The sequence below is a fragment of the Lolium perenne genome, chromosome 3 (genome assembly GCF_019359855.2).
Source record: "Lolium perenne isolate Kyuss_39 chromosome 3, Kyuss_2.0, whole genome shotgun sequence".
NCBI lineage: Eukaryota > Viridiplantae > Streptophyta > Magnoliopsida > Poales > Poaceae > Lolium > Lolium perenne.
Genome location: NC_067246.2, coordinates 218,488,243 through 218,497,870, shown reverse-complemented (window position 1 = coordinate 218,497,870; position 9,628 = coordinate 218,488,243). Strand labels below are relative to the sequence as shown.

Sequence of the window (9,628 nt, the reverse complement as noted above, 5' to 3'; positions counted from 1 at the left end):
ACTTCGACTAGAGGCGGACTTGGGGCACATGAGCCACGACTTTACCAGATCAATCGATCTCAAGGGTGGATTTGATTTGACAGAGCCATATATCAATCCAGGTCACATCGATCGCACTGACTCAAGATTCTACAGTAATCGGATTGCATGGTAGGCAGAAGCCAGCAGGCAGTTGCAAATTGGCATTCCAAATCTAGGACCTCATCATCTATGACAACTGACAAAGCAGTACTGGGATAAGATAATGTACATGTAATAAACGATCTCATCGTGAACAGACAGACAGACAAGGAGGAATCGACAAAATGGCAGGAACTAGAGACTACAGAAACCGATCGGCTATGCATATGAATCATGAGAGCATCCGCGCGTACGTACGTGGACGGAGCATTAGTAAGTAGCTGCATGATTTGCTCAAGGAATTCTCATGTCAGGCTGGGGCACAGGCCGGCACCCGGCGGCGGCGGCGGCTTCACGTCCGCCCACATCTCCGCCTGCGCGTTGGGGAAATAGCACGCCGAGAGCTCCTGGAGGGTCGACGTCGCCCTGCTGTCCTGTTCCTGCAGCAGCGTCCCGAAGCCCCCGAAGAGGTCCCCATTCGGGAACTCGCCGGCCCCGACGAGCTCCGGCAGGAACATGTCGTCGAAGGCCATGTTGATGGCCCAGCTGTTCGCGGCAGCCGGCGTCGGGAACTCGGCGAGCGTCGCCGTGGCGGCGGCGTTGACGTTGTTGTAGTGCGCAAGGTGCGCCTGCGTCTGCGCCTGGTTGGACGGGGAGTAGGCTGTGGCGCCGAAGCTACTGTACGCGTCGCCGCTCGCGGTGGTGACGGCGGAGGAGGCGGACGCGGGCGACGGCTGCATGTATGATGATGGAGCGGGCGGCGGCGTGGCGATCGGAGTGGCATGTCCCCGGCCGTGGTGGTGCTGGTGGTGGTAGGGATGCTGCTGGTGCATGGCCATGGCCTTCTTCTTGAGCTTGGTGTTCCAGTAGTTCTTGACGTCGTTGTCCGTCCTGCCGGGCAGCTTGGACGCGATGATGGACCACCTGCTTCCGATGGAGTTGTAGAGGGAGCAGATGACGAGGTCCTCCTGCTCGGTGTAGCCGCCGTGCTTGATGTCCGGGCGGAGGTAGTTAAGCCACCGCAGCCTGCAGCTCTTGCCGCACCGGTTGAGCCCTGCGCAGGAACGTGTGTCCAGTTAGTTAGCTGACATCGAAACATCAGCGAGCGAGCTCACTGGCTGCAAGCTAGCAAGCTCACTGGCCGGCTTGGACAGCGATCACGTACTAGCCGGCCAGCCACCGGCAAGCTAGCGAGCTCACTGGGCACCGGCCAGTTCTACCCAAATTAGAAGGTAGCTAGCCGATCAGCAGGCACGTACCTGCTTTGTGCGGGAGCGCGATCCAGTTGCTGACTGCGCCGTGTGTCCGGACGTAGCTCCGCAGCAGCTCGTCCTCCTCCGGCGACCACGGCCCCCTCTTCACGCTCGCCTTGTCGCAGCACGGCGCGCGCCCCATGTCTGCCTGCCGCTATATATCAGCACGCAGCACACAGCTCGCGCACCCCCGCCGTCAGCTCCCGACCCAAATCTTCTTGCCGGCAGCGGCGGCGCGGCGTGAACCTTTATTTCTTCCTGCAGCAGCTGGGGGTGTGTGCGTTGCAGACTTGCAGTGTTGCAGCGCAGGCGATGGCAAGCCAAGGCTAGGCTCGCGGCAGCCCAGGTTTTATACTGGCCGTCTGAGCAATCAGGGAGGACGGGTGGGTGGGTGGGGCCTCGTACCTACGTTGTACGTACGACCGCGCGTCTCTGTCTAAATGTCGCCTCGTCCTCGACCGTCGACCGCAGTATTGTTCCGCTCCCTGGCCGTATTATTTCCAGCGTGGCCTTTCCTGGTATTATACAATCTGTTTCAGCCCGTGTTATCTGGTTGCTGCTGTTGACTTCCAAATTTCAGAGGTCGCTCCCTCGCGTTTTACCTGTGGCACTAGTGAGTGGTGGTCATAGTATAATTCCCCCGTCTGTACTTTTTGCACTCACGCGGATAGGAGAAGAGCGCGTTGTTTCGATTGTTTCTTTGCTACTATATAAATCCATCTTGGAAGGTGCGGTGCAGTCCGTTTTGCGTTTCGTGACAAATGTGCTCCAGGTTTCCGGGGTTTTCATCGGTTCATCGTTGGAAGCTCGTGAGTACGATACAAGATGGTTGAATTGGTCCACATCATGCTGTCGCTGCCGCTGATTCAGCGATGCTCTGAAAATATCACGAAATGTCGCACCCAGCAACGGGCTCCGGTGGCGGTGGCAGGGTCAAGCTGATCGACGCCGGGACTGAAACCGAAGGGGAAATGGATGATGATGCATCACAGCATCAGACGTCTCCAGAGCTCGGACAATCTTCAGGTAAAAGAAAAAAAAAACTCCCTTGTCCAGCACCGTCAGCTAGCCGCTGTCTGAAACTCTCAATCCACTTGTGAGTGTGTGCGCGTCAATTTCCAATCCATTGAAGTAAAACGCAGTGCTTGTCAAACTTGTACCCATGCAGCTAGATAAGCACGGTGCTATAACTAAACAAAGAATATAGGGCATGGCCAGACGAATAGTTTGATGACGCTTTCGGCACGCAGGCCGGCCGGCCGGGGAAAGAAGCTAGGGAGCGTCCGATAGAGTTTCTATTTCTAAACCCTGAGCCATCGCAGGGCAACTCAGGCGGTCAATCGCTCTGACTCACGAGTTTGGGGGAGCACCCGACTTGCGGTTACACCGAATCCGGTTGACATCACTAGTGACAGGCCGTATATATGCATGGGCGGCGCATTGACCCTGCTGTAGCTTCACCGGGGAGAGGGATGACGAAGAAGGAAGACAGAAGACGGCAAATCATCAAATCATGTGGTACGTACGCGTAAGACATGGCGGCGACGGCTGAAGATCAAGGCTGCCGTACTAGTTTATGATGATAAAATCCGTGAAGAAGAAAATGGTGGTGGCCGGCCTAGCTGGTGGGGAAGAAGGAAGATGCCGACGTACGTGTTCTCCGCTGCCCTCCGATTCTAGTAGCTTTGACTGTTGCTCTCTTGTTCCGACAGCTTTCAAAGGATTGGACTTCCAAGGCCCGGCGAAATGGTTTTTAAAATGGAGGAGAACATCGGAGCAGATTCACATGTACTGTACTACGTACTTCGTTTGTTGGAGTCGTGGCATGCCGTTTCTTTAAGAGAGTACGGTATGTATGTGTGCTTGGAAGTTCCGTTGGTCCACTGTAGTTTGTTATAAGAATTGGTAACTTTGACTCACTTACAAGTCGTTGTGTACTAGGATACAATTAATTATTTCTTTACCCGAGTAACCCTTGACTTATATACTTAAAGTTGTTTTCACACAAGGCATTGCACCAATTAATTAGTCACATTATTAGTTTAAAAAAAGCGCGACATTTCCTTGTGAAGTTGACTGTGTCAAAGCTAGACCAAGAATCTCTAGATACATGGTAAGTAGAGAAGTATTCATCGCACAGACCTTTCTTCCATTTTGGTTTTTCCGCTTCGAGCGAGGAAAATCAATTTTAGCATGCGCAGAGAGCTCCTATCTATATGTTCATGATAACCGGTGCAGTGTAGGTGTTGTCATCTACATCATAATCTTTGCATGAATGACCGCCAAATAGAAAAATGAACAAGGGTTTGGGTGAAAGATGTGTTTACCTAGTTACCCACCAGGGCATTGGCTGGTACTCTGGGACCAACCGAACCAGGACCTTAGTGCGATCCTCCATGGTGGGTTTTAGTGGGGTGAGGTGTTTTGTCATCATCGAGGGACAACGTCGCCTCCAACACCCGACTCGAGTGCCTACTTCATCCTTGTACTTCTGAATCACGCTGATGGATGCATCCATGCACTGAGCCCCATAGGCGTCTCGGTCTTAGTCATGGCCTTGATTGAGTTGTTCTCTATCGCTTCTTGGATCTCCAATTTGGATAAGTATGTATGGACTTTCTCCGTGGCCACGGGCCATCGATATCTATTTTCTCTTGACCATAGTGTGAAGGCGATTCATTGCCAATTAGACTGTTCTTCAATGACACGCAAATCAATCGATCGAGTTGGAATTTTACGATTCAAAGTAAGGATATGTGATCAACTACCCAAGCAACAACCATTTTGTATATGACCTAACACTGATTCATGTCCGTGGGTGCCAGTATCATGTTGCAAAACCTCTCACATCGTGGGTGCACAAAAACGAAGGTGGGAGTTCACGGGAAATCCTCACCACTTCGTCTAATTCACTGCTATCGACGGTACAATGAAGCAATAACATGGATAGTGACTCTCTCTCTCTCTATGGTTATGTGGAAATCAGATCCGACTCAACAGGAATCACAAATTTTATTGGTCACTACGCCAAAAAATTGGTCACTCTCATGCCTTATGCATTCACTTATTATAACTAGGCACAAATTAAACGGAGTACAAGCATTATCATGATGCCGAGCATGAGAAGATGTAATCGAGATGACCTCAAATGTTCAATGGATCATCGAAGAGAGAAGGTGAGAGGATACACCAGTAAAGTTTTTGGTCTACATAATAGATCAACCTGCCTTTTCTAGAATAATAGATCAAGCTTACTTTTTTAAGAATTATTCAGACAATTTGTTTTTAGACAAAAAAAATAGATCAATCTAGAGTCTAGACTTTGGGCCTTTTTTTACTTCCCTTTCAGATGGGCTTCACGGATGAGCTGCGTCCATGGGTTCTCTCCTTGAGCTTCCGAGCCTCGACCAGGTAGGGGAGCAGCTAACCATCACCCCTTAGCGATGGTTTAAATCGTTAATGGGCCTGACCCATTAGTTCGGTTGTTTTAAATTTTTCCAAATTCGAAATTTCTTTAGATTTAAAATTTGCTCAGAATTGAAATTTTCTCATGTTCAAAAATTTCTTAGATTTCAAATTTGCCCAGATTCGAAATTTGCTTAGATTTTAAAATTTCCTAGATTCAAAATTTACTCAGATTTGAAATTTGATCAGATTAAAAATTTGCTTACTTTGAAATTTGTTCAAATTTGAAATTTTCTTAACTTTAAAAATTTGCTTGACTTTAAAATTTGTTAAAAAAATAAAAAATAGAAAAATGAAAATTGAAAAAAATTGAAAGAAAACCGAAAACCAGGAAAAACCTCGACAAAAACCGAAAAAACACGAGGCCTACTAGCTTCCTATCTGTTGATGGGCCACGACCCAAAACTACCCGTTAGCTGAAACCACGCGGGTGATGATTTGTACCCATCATCTGTGGGCGATGAATAGGATTTGCTGTCAGGTAGCATGTCGTGACATTCCTTCCTGGGCCGTAAAAGCCTGAAACCGCCTACAACCCAGTCAGCGGTGGGCACCCTGGACTCCTGGAGACGAACCCCACAGACCCAGCATTGATAACTCGTAAGCCCAGGGGGTAAAACGGAAAATGTGCACCCTTCTCTGAGCTCTGTCTATTTCCCCTCCCCCAAATCCAAAGCCAAAACCCCTCTCTCCCTCTCCCTCCCCACCTCGCCCGCTCCGTACGGCCACCGGCGGCGGCGGCGGCGATGAGCGCGGTGAACCTGACGAACGTGGCGGTGCTCGACAACCCCACCTCCTTCGTCAACCCGTTCCAGTTCGAGATCTCCTACGAGTGCCTCGTCGCCCTCGAGGACGGTGCGTTCGCCTCCTTCACCTCCCCCTCCCTCCTAAATCGAACCCGTTTGTCGATGTTGTTTTGCGTATTTCTCGGGAGCTCGTTTCGATGCTTTGGTGATCCATAAGTTATTTCTCCCGATTCGGTTGCCTGATATACGAGGGACGCTGAAACTGAAATAGGGGCGTCAGCCTGGGATAACGCGGGTTGTATTCTAGGGTTTAGGGTGGCGGCGGAGCAGTTTCATGACTCGATGGGATTGTAAGCTGCCTGGAATTTGTGGATGTGGGTGTCATAGTTTCAACTACTTGTTTATCAGTGCATTTTGATGAGTGAATGAAATTGTTTATTAGGTAAATCCCCCCAGCTTTGAGAATAAAACAGAGCTCTGAAAGCAAGGCAAGTTTTAGCAGGAATTAGCACACATCGGTGGAATAAACTACTCCTATCTGTTTCCATGATACTTAGGGTACCAGTTACCTCTTACAATGAATTTGTCTAGTATTGTCAAAGCTACAGCTCATTATACTGGCATGACATGAACTGGCATACAATTTAACTGGTGTCAGGGATAAGTGTTATAGCACCGGTGTGCGCTAAGTGTTTTTTTTCTTCCTTATGAATAGTAATTTTCTTCTTCACAAGCGGCATTTATATTGTATTGAGGTGATATGCAATTCTGATGGACTCTCCTATTTGTATGTTTTTATCCTTCAGTTTAAGAATCATTTATTCTAATCGATGATCGTTAGGCTGCTGGATACAGTGCATAATAGGGACATGCTATCAAGATATTTGACTACTCTTCAGGGTCTTCCCGTCGAGTTCGCTAAAATAATGTAGTCTAGAAACTGTATATTGTACTTGGCATGTGCATCTACGCCCCTAAGGAGATTGATTGAATACTGCCATTTGATTACTTTCCTCTATAAAAGTCAATGGTTTCTAGAATACTTACATGGGCTGTATTCATGCTTCATTGCTGTTTTCGTTCGTGCTGTCCTCGTGACAGAGCAACTCTTGGTAATAGGATCATAATTGTTTTCTTATGTCGCTACTTTCTTATTGGGGCACCTTTTATGAGTCTGTCATACTATTTTGGGCTCAAGACATAATTGTCGGTCAATTTGCTGAAACATTTCTTTCTCAAACCATCATGAGTTGGGTGCCACTGCAAATTATCACTTATCAGTATGCTTTTATTGACCATCTTCCTACCAATTTCACATTGTTTTCACAATGAATTAACAAGTACAATCAGACTACCATTTACCGCTATTGTCGAAGGAGCTTATCTAAAATACCCTAGCTGGTTTCCTTGGTGGCTTGGTGTTCCTATTTTTGTTTGGTATGTGTTTATGCACGTGTTGGGCCAGTGAACATTTGCACTGCTGCTGATTGAAATTATAACCTGCCTCTACCCTTTAGTGAAAAGATGTGCAAAAGCTTTTGCAGGTTCTCTAATAAAATAGCTGGTTTACATCTTGATAGTTTTACTTGATCTATTTAACTATTTAACTTATCAGTTGTTGTAAGTACTGTGGAAGTGCTAACATTGATTCTGTTGGCTGGCCTTTCAGATCTGGAGTGGAAGCTTATATACGTTGGATCAGCTGAAGATGAGAATTATGATCAGCAACTTGAGAGTGTGCTGGTTGGCCCTGTGAATGTTGGGACATACCGATTTGTTCTGCAGGTAAAATAGGTCATCTTATACGGATCTACGAGTTCACGATTGGCAATCATGGACTCTGATAAGAGTGCAGTTTGACTGCTGTGCAGAAATCTCCATGTTCATGTTGCAGTCAGCTGCTTTGCTCCTACCTGAGGTCTAAGTTTGCGACATGAGACTGATATATGTCTTTTCTGTTTTCAGGCTGACCCTCCGGATCCCTCAAAGATCCGGGAGGAAGACATAATTGGTGTTACAGTGCTCCTGTTGACTTGTTCGTACATGGGGCAGGAGTTCATCAGAGTAGGTTACTACGTGAACAATGACTATGATGATGAGCAACTCAGAGAAGAACCCCCAGCGAAGCTGCTGATTGACCGGGTGCAGAGAAATATTTTGACTGACAAGCCCCGAGTCACCAAGTTCCCCATCAACTTCCATCCTGAAACCAGCGCAGGACAGCAGCAAGAGCAGCCACAATCAGCTTTACCTGAAAACCAGGCAGGCGAAGGGGGCAAGCCCACCAACACGGATCCATGATCGGAGTTGAAAACTTGGAATGTCAAAATTTTGAGCTGCATGCCTACTAGGACAGTACTGCAAGTCCTGGGACTGGGAGACTGGGGCGGGTATCTGAACTGTCTGTTCCAGGACAGAAGCTGTGTGCACCACTAAACTAGAGTGATTTAATCAAAAGTTCGCATTGGTTAGTCAAGTGCCTGTAGTGACTAGGTTCTGACGTGCTACTGAAATGTTGCATCCTTTTGTTAGCGATGAACTGTAAGATCTTCGTCCAGTAATCTGTCCAACCCTAGTTGTCTTGGATTATGTCTGCAATCGCAAGACCTTGTTAGATGACTTGGTTGTACATAACCATGTCCTGTTATAAATCAGAGATGCTCCTATTATCTGTGACTATGTGTTGGAAGTCGTGCTCTTTGGGCTCCAAATGCGGCACTGACGTTTTGCCTCATAGGAGTAGATGATCTTAAAACACATATAAAATGTTCAAAATATTTTTGAAAGGTACTTTTCTTTGCAGTAGCAAAAAAAGTATTTTACACAGGTAGCAACAAATGTATTTTTCCCTGAATTTTATATGTGGAAAGAGAATATGCAGATATGCAACAAGTTTTTTTCCTTTTTCTTTTATTTTTAAAATATGATTTTTTAATGGAGTATCTAGTCCTATAAACCAAAGTGGATTTCTGCTCCAAATGAGCTACGTACACATGTGTGCACTAATAAAAAAAGGCTTCTCTATCGGAAATGCTCATCTGATCTCAGGTGTAGCTGCTCCTGATATGAGGACCAATGGCATTCTGCCAGATTAGCTCACCTCCTCGTATTTTCACCTGTATTTTAGATTGTTAGAATGATTTGGTACAGTGGCCTGACTCACATCTGCAAAGTAATAAATACGGAGCTGCCGTTTCTTTCTCCACTGTAGAAACGGAGACATCGGTCATAGCCCGACACGAGTAGATTTCTGGACTGTTCCTCTCCACCGCATCCATCCCAGCCTCACATATCCAACCCAATCCGTCGTTCTTTCCGCCGCCGCCGCTCGCCGCTGTCGGCGACAGCTTCGGCAACACCCGAACACCCTCTAGCAGGCCATGGTCAAGTGCTCCTCCCACCGCCGCCCAGCCGCACTCGGCCGCTTCGGCAACTCTGTCTAGGAGGCCATGGTCAAGTGCTCACCGGGCCATGCTTTGGTAGCTGGTGGGGATTTTCCCGAAGCCGCCAAACGCACGGTGGACAGGGCGTTCATGCGGTCTCGGATTGACTGCCTGTATCCGGATAATGGCGTTCAAGCGCGCAGTGGTTTAGCGCCAACATAAGTGGGACTTCCGGCCATCGGTCCATGGACCATGACTGGCTTGATGTACGCCAGATCCGTTCAATCACGAGCTCGTGCGGGGCTCGCTGTTCAGATCTATTTGTACCAGATGTCGCTGCCGTCGTTTTCTTCCGCTCCCTCTTGCGCTGCTTCGTCCCCATGGTCACTTGTTCAGGTCCGTCCACCACGCGCCCCAGCATCAACTCGCTGTTCGCACTGAACCGGCCAGGCAGCAACTGCTAGTGCTAGGTAAAACGGTGGTCACTTTCCTGCCAATTTGATGATGTCGATTTGTATGTTCGTTTACTTCCAGTTACCTCCATACTCCATTGGACCTTGTTCTTTCTCTAAAACGTGTTTCCTTGATTAGAATTGGTGCTCGTATTTGCACTTGAGCCCTTTTTATGTGTGAAAACTAAGATGCCGTTTGTTATAAGTCG

General features: G+C 47.8%; 2 protein-coding genes across 2 annotated transcripts; one reads left to right on the top strand and one right to left on the bottom strand.

Moving 5' to 3' along the window:
* Positions 1–232: 232 nt before the first annotated feature.
* On the bottom strand, positions 233–1,696 carry LOC127343385 (uncharacterized). Its single transcript, XM_051369506.1, has 2 exons — positions 1,380–1,696; positions 233–1,174 (listed from the first exon to the last, which is right to left on the bottom strand). The coding sequence occupies exons 1-2, from the start codon at positions 1,513–1,515 to the stop codon at positions 426–428; spliced, it is 885 nt and encodes a 294-aa protein (XP_051225466.1). The 5' UTR covers positions 1,516–1,696; the 3' UTR covers positions 233–425.
* A 3,779-nt stretch (positions 1,697–5,475) lies between these two features.
* Positions 5,476–8,260, top strand: LOC127343384 (histone chaperone ASF1B). The gene is made up of 3 exons (XM_051369505.2): positions 5,476–5,693; positions 7,254–7,369; positions 7,550–8,260. The coding sequence occupies exons 1-3, from the start codon at positions 5,585–5,587 to the stop codon at positions 7,883–7,885; spliced, it is 561 nt and encodes a 186-aa protein (XP_051225465.1). The 5' UTR covers positions 5,476–5,584; the 3' UTR covers positions 7,886–8,260.
* Positions 8,261–9,628: the final 1,368 nt, after the last annotated feature.

What these genes read in the sequence shown, in the direction of transcription:
- LOC127343385 (XM_051369506.1), bottom strand. Translation starts at nt 1,515, where the DNA reads ATGGGGCGCGCGCCGTGCTGCGACAAGGCGAGCGTGAAGAGGGGGCCG. An exon ending in CGCGCTCCCGCACAAAGCAG is followed by an intron (nt 1,175 to 1,379) that starts GTACGTGCCTGC and finishes GTTCCTGCGCAG; the next exon opens with GGCTCAACCGGTGCGGCAAG.
- LOC127343384 (XM_051369505.2), top strand. Translation starts at nt 5,585, where the DNA reads ATGAGCGCGGTGAACCTGACGAACGTGGCGGTGCTCGACAACCCCACC. An exon ending in CCTCGTCGCCCTCGAGGACG is followed by an intron (nt 5,694 to 7,253) that starts GTGCGTTCGCCT and finishes CTGGCCTTTCAG; the next exon opens with ATCTGGAGTGGAAGCTTATA. An exon ending in CATACCGATTTGTTCTGCAG is followed by an intron (nt 7,370 to 7,549) that starts GTAAAATAGGTC and finishes TTCTGTTTTCAG; the next exon opens with GCTGACCCTCCGGATCCCTC.